The 13619-nt window shown below is 54.1% G+C and overlaps 1 protein-coding gene across 1 annotated transcript in view; it reads left to right on the forward strand.

Moving 5' to 3' along the window:
* Positions 1 to 1442: 1442 nt before the first annotated feature.
* Positions 1443 to 13619, forward strand: part of CACNA1G (calcium voltage-gated channel subunit alpha1 G) — a 142728-nt gene continuing 130551 nt past the window's right edge. The window contains exon 1 of the mRNA XM_053960060.1: positions 1443 to 1718. Within this exon, the coding sequence (XP_053816035.1) occupies positions 1477 to 1718 (242 nt within the window). The 5' untranslated portion in view covers positions 1443 to 1476. The remainder of the gene's footprint in view (positions 1719 to 13619) is intronic.

A 13619-nucleotide genomic window follows, 5' to 3' on the forward strand; every position in this document is an offset into this window, starting at 1 on the left:
CTGGCTCAGCCTGGGGATGTCAAAATGCTGGATGCTGGCAGAAAATCCTTTACTCTGGTCCCGCTGGAGGAAGGTCTGACTCGGCAGTGTCTGGGAGTGCCCAGCAGGCCGTACCCCTCGTTCGGGGCCGTGTGTCCCCCGGGGCGCTGGCGGTGCGGTCCCCCGTCGTTGGGGCCGGCTCCCGCCGCAGCCAGGACTCGCACCGGCAGAGGGAGCTCCGGCCGCGTCCTCCGAGCAGGGGGGACCCGGGGGACCGGCTGCTCCCATAGTTGGGGGGTGACGGGTCCCCCTCCCCTGCTCGGGACCGAGCCCCTCTGCGAGCTGCTGGCCGGGCTTGTGTAGCCAGTCAGCCCGGGGGCGACCGGCTCGGCAGGGGGTCACCACTCTCGAGCAGCCGGAGACTGGAAAGGGGGGAAGACCGGGCCGTGACCCACATGCACCGAGCCCAGTAACACGGTCTCCACTCTTAGGTGGCGGGGACGGGGCAGGAGGCAACTCCTGGGGACCCGCAGCAGGGCGAGGATCTCGTGCAAGGCTCAGGCAGTACTCGGGAGGGCTCCATATCGGCTCCCGCAGTCCTCTCGGCACTTTGGCCCTGCTGGCCTTGCTCTGCTGGCGCTCTTCTCTCCCGCAGGAGAGAGCGGGAGGGGCGGCCTATTCCCGCCGCATCTCTCCCTCTTGCCTCCACCGGCTCCCCCTCTCCCGATGCTGCAGAGTCCCACCGGGGGTTGCCTCCGCCTAACACGGTGTGCGGCTTTCTCGCTCTTCCCTGCCCCTAGCGCTCGGCGCTTCGTCTCCCCGCTGTCCCCCCGAACCCCCGCAGGTCAGGTGGTGCCCGGCCCCGGTGCCCGGGCGAGTGCGCCCCGTCCAGCCCCGCCGGGGACCGCGCTGCCCGTCCCGCTGTGCCCCCGGACGGACACGCGTGGCAGCCAATGGGGAGGCGCTGGGAGGCCGCGGGCGAGCCCCTATTGGCGCCGGGGGAAGGAGGAGCCGGGACTTGAAGTTGGAGTGAGGGATCCAGCTGTGCGGAGCGCTCGGCTCGGCGCGGCCGCCGCGGGAGCATCCTCCGCCGCCGCCCGTCCGCGGGGCGCCGGGCAGCATCCCAGCGCCCCGGGCAGATATTGGGCAGCAGAGGGGACAGGCAGAGCCGCTAACGGTGGCCCGCCCCGCGGGCGGGGGCCAGCACCGGCAGTGAGGCCGCCCCGCCGCCCTCCCTGCCCGCGGCTCGGCCGGTTCGGGCCCCCGAAAGCACGGCGAGGAGGAGCTACGGAGCTCGCAGACAGCAGGGCAGGACGAGGGGGGCGGCCCGGGCCCGGCGGGGGGAGAGGTAGTGGCTCGCCCGGCCATGCCACCCCGACGCTGAAGCCGCCCCGCCGCATCCCCGAGCCCCCCTACCCCGCCATGGCCGCGCCACTCTAGGCGTCCCACCGGCTCGCCCCGCGTCGCCCCGGCTCCCCCGGGGCCGCCGGCCGGAGGATGGACGAAGATGGACCGCGAACGGCCGAGGAGGATCCGGAGCCGGGCAGAGCCAAGACTTTCATCCGCCTTAATGACCTGTCCGGGGCCTGGGGCCACCCGGGGCCGGGGGACAGGGAGGCGGGCAGCGGCGACTCGGAGGCGGAGGCGCTGCCCTACCCGGCGCTGGCCCCTGTCGTCTTTTTCTACCTGAGCCAGGAGAGCCGGCCGCGGAGCTGGTGCCTCCGGTTGGTCTGTAACCCGTATCCTTTGCAGGTGTTCGGCGGCGAGGTAAGCCCCACGGGGCCCCCACGCGCCCGGAGCGGCCGGCAGGGCGGGGAACACCTCCCGTCTGGAGCCCGCCGGGTGATGAGGAAGGAGCCGGAGTTCGGGAGGACCCGTCACCCGCCGGCTCCGGGGTAGCCGGCGGCACCCAGCGAAGCTCCCCCCCTCCCCCGCCGTTGTTGGCCCGGGAAGTTTTCCGGGCTGTTGCAGGGGCTCGGCGGTCCATGCCGTGGCGCGGGGCTCCCCTCCTGCAGGGCTCCCCTCCCCCGGCCGCCCCGCCGCGATGCCGCGGCTCCCGTGGGCTTCAGCGCTCCGTTCCACAGGGACTCGGAGTGGAAGCTGCTGGGGACCATCTCCCCCGGGAATCGACCGTCTCTGGTCCTGCTACCCTGACACACTGAGGGACCCTAACCCCGGTCTCTTGCCTTGTGGATCGGTTTTTCCTTCCTGACCCCGTTTCTTGCCCATTTTAGACTCCCTGGTCCCTTCCACGAGGGTTTGCGAGACGGGTGTAGTCTGGACAGAGGCGGAGGTTTTGGGGGGTTGGTTTGCTGCCCAACTTCAGGGTCCCTAAATAATTCAAGGTGTTTGAGGCCCATCCAAGGGCCCATTCTCGTCAGTCCCCCTTGGACTAGTCAGGGCAGGGTGGGGGTCATGGTCCCGGGCGTGCATTGGCCAAGGGCAGCTGTTTGTCAGATCCTAGGGTGAGCCACGACCCTCCATAGGCTTCTGATCTCCTTCCAAGCTCCCTGTCTGCTCTGGCACAGGCCAAGCCACTTTAGTCAAGTTTAAGCTTTCAAAAGCAGGGGGGTGGGGAAAGAAATAGAGGAGACAATAGAAAAAATTCTTCTTTCCACAGTCTTGGTGTCTTTAAAGCTTCCCTTTGGAGCTGAGTTGCAACCAGCACATGGCTTCTGCATGACTTCTAGCATTCCGAGTATTTTACCATCCCCAAATTCCAATTTCATTTATTATTTGTAGAAACAAAACCCCAGAATGAAATAAAGTGAAGCGATGTGCTTCCAGCAGGGGCTGGTGCAGGAGAGGCAGCCACTTCCCGGGAAGTTCCCGCGTCCGTGCTGTGCTACTGGCGCAAGAGGCAGGCGAGTAGTCTGGGCAGCAGCCCCACATCTGGAGGGGGAGAGGCTGTGCAGCAGCACAGAGGACATGTTACACGGTACAGAGGACCAGAATACCCCGTGCTAGTCCTTCTCCGCTCCTGGTATGCAGGAACTGTTAGGGATTACATCTCAGCTGAGACTGGTGTGCGGTGAGGGTCTGCTGGAGTTATGAATATTGTTTTACTTGAGCTTCAGCAAAGATTTCTCTGATAAACAGGCTGCCTTCTCTCCTAAAATGTCCCCCAGGAAGGAAAAATCAAAGATTTCTCTTCCCAGTCGTTAATACACTCAGCAGCTTCTCCCCAGATCTCTTTCAGACTATCTGAGCAGTTCAAACTGCCTTTATTTAAACATCTTAGGAAATCTCACAACTTTGTGAAGCCTTCTGTTTTGGAAATATTAATGACAGGCTGCAAGTCAGTGTGATCTTGTTGCCTACTATGACTAACAATATTTATGATTGCTGGTTTAAATATATTTCCAAGTATTTATGGGGTTTTAAAATTATTTTTTAAAATTTTTAATCTTTGAAATGATGTTTTGAGTCTGATGTTAACACCTGCATGTTTTAGTGTTTTCAGTAAAATCCCTCACCCCAGTAGTGGCTTGAAATGTGTTTTCTCCTCTGTGGCTACAAAAGCAAGCTGATTAACTTTTGTCCTTGGAAAATTAGTGGTATTGTGGGCACCTGCAAACACCACTGCGAGCTGCGGACGAGAATTATGTGCAGTCCCACTAGCTGGGATTTTTGTCTCCAATTTTTCACTTGTAACTGACAGAGAAAGGATCTCGCTAGGAGTCCTGGGGCCACAAGGGTGATGCTGTGTATCTTTGAGTCATGTGGCTGCATGCAGCTGTTTGTTTTCAGGGTCACTGACCCAGAATTGGGGGAGTTTATTTAAAACAACATAAAAAAAAAAAAAAAACAGTTCAGCCTTCAGATGAGAGGAACACAGTAGCTACTTTGGTACCTGCACTGTGTCCTGTCATTTGCTGGGCTGTTCAGCAGAGCATTGTTGTGCTCATCCCTTTGCCTTTCTGCCACTCCAGTGCTGGAGCTGAGCCTGCTCTTGTTTATATTTATTACTTTTATTTTTTTTTTCTTTAGTGTGATGGCCCTTCTCAGGCTGTAACCTTCTGGAATCATGCCTCAGTGTTTAAACCATGTAATCATGTTGCTGGAAAGTCTTTGTTGCCACCAGCTGCCCTGCAGAGGAGTGACGGTGCTTTGGCTGAGTGGGTGGTGAATCTTGCCCCAGTTCCAGGGAGTTTGGAGCTTTCCCTGCCTTCTGCCATTCTCTCAGGTGGATTTTACCTTTCTGCATTGGCTCCTGCAGAAACTGGATGGGAAGACTCTGGTTTGAGCTGTGCTTGTGGAAATGCAGAGCTTGGGGCTTTTCCAGGCAGATTTGTGGTGCTCTAATCTGACTGATAAAATTTACTGTTGATGGGGCATCAGGAGGAGGTGCAGAACCCACTTTTTCCCAGGAAGGACAGTTTGTACCCCTGAAGTGCAGCTGGAACTCCTGGGATTCTGCTCTATATCCCTGTCCAGGCAGGTAGCGTGACTGTGGTACCTGAGGCCGGGTTAGGGGAGGGTGATGGTTGAGGTGCTGGGTATCCAGCAGGGATGCAAAGTCCTGTTGATGTGGTTTTTGGGGGTTTTCTGCCATGTTTCTGTCTAGAACATTCTCTGCCTGTACTAGGAAGCTTTTTCTCTTGCTGTCTAGAGCAGAGATGTGGGGTACTGTGTTGTTCTGCTCCTCCTCTCCCTTAGGGCTAGAAAGAGGTCATTAAGTCTGTCCTGATCCAGAAATTTTCCAGAGCATGAAACCTTGGGATTTTTAACTCTAAACATGTACCAGATGGCCAACTTGTCTTCTCCCTCCACTCCATTGTGGACTTTGAGTGAAAACCTCTCTGGGAGCCATTAAGACTTGAGAGGACAAGCCTAGATGACAGCCTGCATATTCCTGGTGGCTCTGGGGTGGAAGGTTCTTCCCTGGGTGAGAACTACCTGGGTTAAGAGGGAAGAAGGAGCAGGGACAAATTCAGTGGTCACAGTGCTGGACCCACAGGCTCAGAGATAGGAAGGGCTGTGGCACATTCAGGGTGTCCTGGTGTGTGTGCTGGCAAGGCTGTGAGAGGAGAAGCAGGAGTCTCTGAGGGGGAGAAAAGAGGAAGCAAGCTAGTTACTTGACTTTCACTTGTAAAATGAAAGCACCATGAATGATGGGAAGATGAAAGGCTGTATCAGAGTCTGTGCTTGTGGAAATGCAGAGCTTGGGGCTTTGCATTTCTGATCAGAGACAAGAAACGAGGCTATTTCTTGAGAGTTGTGGAGTGACTGAAGAGCAGGGATGGAGAAAGTGGGGAGGATGCTACCACTTGGCATTAAGAGCTCTGAATAGAGAAATAACAGTGTAACTGAAAGTGCCTGTGATATCTGTTGTAGTACTGAAAACTGCCTCATCCCCCATGCCTGGCTGCCTGCAGAGCGCTGCTGCCTGGAAAGCAGCATGCAGCAATGGGGCACTATAAAAACCTGCTGGAAGGTGCCATTCCTGGGGAGACATACCCACATTGGCTGAAATCCTGCTTTTTTCCTCCTGGTTTGGAGGATGAAGGGCAGCTCTGCAAATTCCCTCTCTGGGAAGGGGAGGTTTGGATGGCACTAGGAGGAGTGCTCCCATCCTACCTGGCTGCTCTGCGGCACAGTCCCTGGGATTTGGGGTTTGGGAATGGCTTTGGCAAAGAAACATGTCTTGATCTGGTCACAGAAACCAGCCCTGCCTTCTGTCTGCAATAAAACAGAGAGGATTCTTCCAGCAGCTGCCTCACATGGCTCTGCTCACTCCCCAGTAAGGGAGAGGCGAGTGACCAAAGCTGGGTCCTGGGGAGGACTGATTGCCCACAACTCCTGTTGGAAGTTGCAGATGCCCAGACACCTCCAGGAATGGGTCTGGAATCTCCATGGCTTCATGCCAAGGTGTAGCTGAGATCTGCACCAGGCTGGCTCACAGGATGGCTGGAGCTGCTGTGCTAGAGCTTGGTTCTTCATGGAAGGCAGTGCTGGCCCCATTGAGAGCATAGTCAGCCCCTGCTGAGCTCACCCTGTGCCCTGGTCTGTGTTGGAACCACTCTGTGCTGGTCTGGCTGGATCCAGCTCTTCAGGGAGGGACATGCCTGTGTGTTGCTGCACCAGAGCCAGGACCCTCCTACCTGGTGGGGGTGGAACCTGAGGCTGCTCAGCTGTGTTGTGGTTTGGGGTCTCCAGCCCCAGCAGTGCCCCCCAGTACCCCTTCTCATGGGAATGCCTGTGGTGAGGGCAGTGGGCAAGTGGAACCTCTGTTACCTTGTGGGAGACTGAGGTGCCGTCACCCCCCTCCTCAGCCATGTCAGCTCACGGGGAGAGCCAGACACTGCTTATGCTGCTCTTTTAAGAGTTCTGTGTGATGCAGGGTTAATTTTTTGGTTTTTTTTTTCTTTTTTTTTGTTCTTTTTTTGTTTGTTTTTTTTTTTTTTTTTTGTTATCAAAAGGATGTGGTTTTGGGGCAAGTGCACATGGTGTCCTTACACTTCTATACATTTGTTCCAGCCTCACTTCTGAGTTTAACAAAGCTAAATGCTTTGATTTGACAGGTCAGACCTGAAATGGATCTTGTTTTCATTTAAAAACCCCACAAAGGAACCAGAATCCATTTGCTTCACCTGTGTCTGATCCACCCCAGGGCACCTGAGTTTGTTTCTCTCCCCTGACCCAGTTCAGCTGATGTCTCCAACCCCTCCCTAGACAGATAGAATTTCTCTCACTGTGGCTGAGCCTCTACTGTTTCTGTGCCCCTTCCTTGGCTCCTGGGGAGAAGAGAAACCTGGCTTGTCTGGCTGATGCCTGACCTAGGGGTCTCCCACAGCCCCTTGGCCCTCCTGGCTGGGATGGAGCATCCTGCTGCTACCAGGGCAGGTGCTGGTGCCTCCCTCGGCTCACTCCAGCTCCTGTGTGACAATCTCAACACATCACCTTTTAGCAAGGGCAGCACAGAGGTGCTGTGGTTATTTCCCTCCTCCCAGGAGACAAATAACTGCAAATCCTCTTCCCTGCTGTTCACAAACCTCTTGGGAGCTCAGTGGGAGCAGCAGGCGGTGTTCACTTCCAAGAGCTGGATGCAGTGGCCAGCGTTCCTCTAATCCCTGCCTCCCTGGAAGAGCGAGGAGCAGTTTCATCCTAATCTAGGTGACACCTCATCTCACCAGCAATCTATGGACCCGTCCATCACCCAGCTATGCCGGCAGCCAGGCGCTTCCTTTGCTCCCTGCATGCGTATATGTTTTTTAAGGAGATTCTTCTGTGAATTCCCCCTTCCAGGCTGTTGTGTCACATCTGGAAGTTTGTGTAGGAGTTTATCCAAGTGCTGGAGTACAGAGCAGCTTTTTCTCATTTAAAAATCATAGGCTGGCATTTTGAAGCAAGCTGGGGTGGGGTGGGGGGGGAGGGAAGGGGAGAGGGAAGTTGTCTGCCAAAAAGGAGACTGGAGCAGAGGAATCGTAATGACTTCCAGAACTTTTCTCTCTTCTCTTCTCTTCTCTTCTCTTCTCTTCTCTTCTCTTCTCTTCTCTTCTCTTCTCTTCTCTTCTCTTCTCTTCTCTTCTCTTCTCTTCTCTTCTCTTCTCTTCTCTTCTCTTCTCTTCTCTTCTCTCTCTTCTCTTCTCTTCTCTTCTCTTCTCTTCTCTTCTCTTCTCTTCTCTTCTCTTCTCTTCTCTTCTCTTCTCTTCTCTTCTCTTCTCTTTCTCTTCTCTTCTCTTCTCCTCTCCTCTCCTCTCCTCTCCTCTCCTCTCCCCTCCCCTCCCCTCCCCTCCCCTCCCCTCCCCTCCCCTCCCCTCCCCTCCCCTCTTCTCCCCTCTTCCTCTTCTCTTTCCCCTCCTCTCCCCTCCCCTTTCCTTCCCCAGCTCACAGACAAAAGGCTCGACCTCATGCAGTTCATGGTTATGTCATCCCAGTGCGGGGAGCCCCGGCCGGGAGGGGTGGCCCCATCCTGCCTGGGGACCCCGCGCTGCTCGGGGACAGCTCTGCTTCGGCTCCTTGTAGGAAATCCAGAACGCTTGCTCCCATGTGGGGTGGGGGAATGTCTCTGGAGACTTGCTTGGTATCAATTCACAGAATATTCTGAGCTGGAAGGGACGCACAGGGATCATCGAGTCCAGCTCTTAAGTGAATGGCCCGTATGGCTATTCATCTGGGGCCAGGAACCAGGACAGGGTGGCTGGGAGGAGATCCCAGCTCTCCCCCAGCCCCCCATGCCGAGGACAGGAGGGGCAGACATGGGGTTGGACCACCCCAGCTGCCATTCATCCATGGGGCTGACGTGTCTCCCATCAGACTCCCTGCTCTCAGTTTGAACGACTTTTGTGTTCTCTGCCCTGTTCAGTAATGTGGGCTGTTGGAGCCAGTCTGTAAATGCCCAAGATTTTACGATGCACAGAAAATATTCTGCTTTCTTCCCCCCCTGCACCCCCTGCAGAAGCTTTGGTGTCGTGCTGAAAAATGCTGCTTTCTCATTTTTTATTTTAAACTCTCTTTCATTTTTTTTCCCCCATTCTGAAAAGACCAAGTTTTGGGTTACCCCAAGTTCCCCACCCAGGTTTTACTCAACTCTCCATTTTTTCCTACTGTTTTGCTGGAAGGGAGCAAAACCTTAGGCCAAAATGAACCTCCCTGATGGCTTTTTCACTTGGGTCATGAAATCATTTTCCCTTGGCAGAGGACCCATGGGGAGCCTTTGCCCCTGGCAGCTTTGCTGGCTGGGAGTAGAGTCTGAGGGAACAAGGCCATCCTTAGGGAACTGTGGAAGGATCATCCAGAGTCAGGTTGGGAAGGCTTTCAAACTTCACTGTGCTTTGGAGAGGGTTGAATTTCCTAGTTAACTAGGAGGCCTAAGTGTTTCTGGGTTTGTTACGAGGCCAGACCGTGGCTTTCCCTTCCTCTGTGCCTTGGCTCTCTGCTGAGCAACCTAGATGTGAAATGTTCCTCTGATGCATGTAGAGGTTTCCCCCAACCTGGGTTCATCTGGCTTTGGCTTTCTTCAGCCTTGGCCTCTCACTCAGGAATTTGTCCTGGTGCTAAGAAATAAAACAAACAACAAAACAAAACAACAAAAAAAGCCCCAAAAAACCTAACCAACCAACTAAAAAAAAACCAAAACAACACAAAAAAAAAAAAAAAAGGAGGAAATTCACATGGTTTTATATAACGGAGTGAGTAATGACTGGTCGTGCTTTGGGATGCTCTCACATCTGCTTCCTACCAAAGCCCCAGCAAAGAAGCTTCGAACAGATGGAAAAAACACATTTTTCAGCCTGAATATTTGCTGAGAGAAGCTTTGAGGCTTGCTCTGTGTGCTGGCTGCGGTGGTGCTGGTTAGTGCCTTACGGGAAAGAGGCTGTTGGTGTGCCAGGAACATCATCCCGTGCCTGAGGTGCGGCACGGCCAGGCAGGTCCTGGTGGGAGCTGCAGCCATGCACACGGACTGGGATGTGCCCGTGACTCAGCCCTCAGAAGTTCATTGGTTTAGTCACAAGTGGATGGAAATTGTCCATTGGTTTGGCTTCCATGCCTGAAATGTTGTTTTGGTTGGCATTTTTAGCACATTTCCTAGGCGCAGGGGACTGGCGGCTGTTTGGTGTTGGGGTTTTCTTGTCACCCGTGTCATCCCAGTTTTCTCTTTCTCTCTGCTGGGATGCAAAATCCAAGGGCAAGAGCAGAAGAGTACTGAAAATGGGAACAAAATGCTAAATAGGTGATGACTGAGAGCTGGGAGCTTGGTGCAGACTAGCTTATAAAGAAAAGGGTATTTATTTACTGTAATCCAGGTGCTAGCCCCACACTTACTAGGTTTCTGGTGCAAAGCATCCTTACATTTATCTCTAATTTGGCTCTCTTCTAAGAGGTTTCTCCCAGTACATCCACTGAACCAGCTTCAAGATGCTCCCTAACCCTGGGGGCTGAAGGCAAACCCACAGCCAGCAGCAGTGGAGCTGGGCAAGGGGACTCACAGAGATTCACCCACCTTGGCTGTGCAGCCACCCCCGGGGGGGTTTTATGCCTCCAGGAATTCCTGTGATTCATACCTTAATCAGGTCAGGTTTCGAAGTCCCTCCTCCTGCGTTATTGATGGCCTCTGTGCTCCCTCCCAAGATGCTGGTGGCCAGAGCAGCCCGAGGCAGAGCCCTTCCCTGCCCAGATGGCGAAGAGGGCTTGTTAATGATTTGTTAATTCAATTTGAAAGTGCTTGTTAACCCATGGCAAGGCTGAAGCTGCCTTCTGGAGGGCAGGGCTCACCCCCATGCCTGGGACTCCTCCTGTCAAAACATTTATTTGGTGTTAAGCTGCCAGCCACGCTATGCAAGTAAATATGTTAATCATGAGTAAAGGTTCATTTTTAACTCTGGGTTGAGACTAGTCTTGGGAAGAGCCCTACTCCGGGAAGGGGAGAAGGTGGTGGGAGCTCTGCTGTGGGTGGATGTGCAGCTCCCAGGGCCAGGTTGTATGGATTCTGTGGAAGGGAGCAAATGTCTCTGCTCCTTCTTGGCTCCAGGGTCTGTAGGAATAAAATGGTCATTCTGCTGTGGGTGAACGAGGCTTCTAAGTGCATTTGATTGGCTGCTCTTTAACCAGCCTCCTCTGCATTGGTCCTAGCTGCTGATAACATGAATCCCAGGTCTGGGCTGGTGGTCCCTGTGCCTGTGTTGGATGCAAAATGTCTTTAATTTGGGAACCATCACATCTAGATAGCCTGGCTGTAGCAATTCTACCATTATGGGAAAAAACAAACTCCAGTAAGAATGATAAATAAAGGAGCCCTCTGATGCTCCATTAAATTAATGTTTATCTGGGCAGATAGGGAGGAAAGGAATTAAATTAATATCTGACTTGTAACTGCTACTGTATGTGATTATTGACTTATCTTGCTTTGGAGGACCATAAATATGTCTCAGGATATACCCCTGAGACTATAATCTGCTCAGGATCACTGTGCAGGTCTGTCTCTGATGTTCCTTCAGAGATTCATCCTGACTTCTAGGGTCGAAAATCCAAATTCCTCTGACAAAGGACCTAGCCACGTGTGGAGGGGAATGTGTTTGCACTATATGGCAAGCATACAGCATAATTCTCGAAGGTTTCTGCCTTGTATAAATTGCTTTATTGTTTGTGATCCATGGCTGGCTCAGTGTTGGAGGGTGTGGAGCCTGATTCAACTCAGAGGAGAGGTGCAGGTGAAGCTTCTTGGCTCTGAAATTGGGATGGATCACAGCTGGAATCTCATACTCTTATCCACTGACTTTCTCCCTGTCGTTGGGATTTTGTGCCCCTTAGGCAGTTGTTTGATGGTTAAGGATGGCTTGGGGAGATAAGATGGGCCTCTCAGTCTGCCCCTCAGTAGCCCTGGCCCAGGGCTTTGGGTATCCATGAGCCTGGGGAGAGGGGTGAACTCTTTCCTTTCAGCCCTTGCTGCTGCATGGGTATTTCTTTTGATGACCCAGTGGATGTGAGCTGATCCCAGGCACCCCAAACCATGCTGGCCATGGCGGGGCAGGGGGGGGAGGCACAGGGCATTTCACAGCTCAGTGTGCTCAGTGTCCTGGGGCTTTGTACCCACTCATGTGGTGCACACTGGGTCAGCAGCTTGGGCAACAGATGGACAGTGGCAGCAAGGGCCAAGCTGACCTGTCATGTTCCCCTTGTGAAGAGGAGCTGGAACATCCCTATGTGGCTGAGCTGTGGCAGGATGTCCTTCCTCTAGCTGAGGTGGGTGTTTCCACCTCTTGGACTCTGTTTTATGTAGGGGATAACTTGCTGTCTGTGCGAGTCCTCTTTCAGCAGTGTGTGTTCACCCCATTCTCTGTCACAGCCAATATTATTGCAGGAGTCTCCAGGCTGTGAATGGTGCTCTGAGCCCCCAAATCTCTTCTTCTCACCCATTGCCTCGGGCCCTGCTGCCTGGATGGGGCAATGCTGTGGTGAGGGTATTTTTCAGGATGCTTCTGTTTTTTCCTTCCATCCTGTCTTTTAAGATGGTGCACATCCTGCCCCACAGCAGCCCCCTCCATATACCAACACGCTGTTCCCATGGGAGCAGTTTCCCCTGCTGTGGGCAAATCACAGCCCCTTCATCAGAAACTGCTCATGGCAGCAGTACAGGGGAATCCTGTCTTTTTCAGGAAGAGAAGAGCAGAGGAGCTCAAGGCCAGCACAGGGTATCCGCAGTGAGGGTGGAGACACTTCTGCCTTCATCTCAGTAAATGGGCTCTGGCTCCTCCAGCAGTGGATGTTCACATCTCAGCTGGGTTCTGGGCTTGGCTTTGTGCTGGGCTTTGTTTTCTCTTGTCTTGTAGCCCCATGAAGTTGGGCTGTCTCAGCTCTGGGAGCTCAGAGGGTTGAGCAAGTGGGGGTCAAGCTGCAGATCTTGTGGTGAACCGAGGGACGAAAGGAAGGTGCTTTGCAGTGCCTCCCCCCCCCCCCCCAATCTCCCCCTTTCATCTGCTGAACACCTTGATTTTTTTCACCTCTGGTTTGGGTTTTTTTTTACTATTGCCTGGATTTTGCATAGGGGGCAGGCTGGAGGTTCGGAGGGGGGTGTGCACTAAATCTATTCAAGGAGTTGTGATCTCTGCATTTCATTTTGCAGTTCAGCTGGAAAGATCTCATTTCCAAATACACCCACACACAGGCACAGCAAGAGAGGAGAGTGCAGGGGAGGGAGGGAGCTACTCAAGGGGGATGGGGCAGCATGGGCAGGGCTGGGGGCCATGGCATGGGCACTGGGAGCCTTGGCAAATCTGACTGGGAATGGTCCATAGCCTTTATCTGAGGGTAGGAAATGTCTCTGCCCTGTATCTCAAGGCCATGCAGATGCTTGGTGGCCCTCTGAGTGCCTGGCTGCTACAGTCAAGAGCAAAAAGGGGCTGAGAGGAGCAAAGGTCCCCAAGCATAGCCCTTGCCCCGAGCCTGGCAGTGGCCTTAAGAGCATCTGAGGGGGCTCCAGGGCAGTTTTAAAATTGCCCGCAGTGTGTGTGTGTATGTACACGTCCCCATCATAGGCTGAGCAGAGCTCAGGACATGGCTGCACCGTTCTGAGACCTGCTTTTAAAATGGAAGAAGGGCAAAGGCACAGAAGAAGTTACAAAACTCCTTTCCCAGTGACCTTCGAGCCAAAATGATCTTTTTTCTGAAGATGAGCCAGTGCTGGAGTGTTTCCTTTACTCTCTAACTCCCCATGCACACTGTCTCCCTCCAGGGCCTTCCTTCCCAGCCGAGTCCTGACTCCAGATCTTGGGTTCTGGAGGAGCTGGTGAGAGATGCATCCTGCATCTCCCAGTGCTGTTAGGGATGGGGTTAATGGAAAGCAAATGAACCTTCACCCTGATAGGCATCTAAATGTGCAGCAGAGGGTAAAAGTGAGGAGCTGAACAGATGGGGACTTGGTGTTGGTGGAAGGTTTTGGAGAGACACCTCAGTCTGCCTAAGCTGGGAGCTGACAGTAACCTTGCCTGTACGTCAGCGTGCCAGGGCAATGTGGGGACAGTTACCTGAGCCCCCAAGTCTGGGTCCTTCCCTGACTTCAGGGCTTTGGAGCAGCTTGGGGTGCTGGGGTGTTGCCACAGGTACCTGCACTCCCAGCCAGCTTCCCCTCGGGCCCCTTGGGTGGATGCTGGTGGCAGGTCTCAAGCTCAGCCCCCACACACCGAGTCCTTCCATCACCC

The sequence above is a fragment of the Vidua chalybeata genome, chromosome 19, assembly GCF_026979565.1.
Source record: "Vidua chalybeata isolate OUT-0048 chromosome 19, bVidCha1 merged haplotype, whole genome shotgun sequence".
In the NCBI taxonomy this organism is placed as follows: Eukaryota; Metazoa; Chordata; class Aves; order Passeriformes; family Viduidae; genus Vidua; species Vidua chalybeata.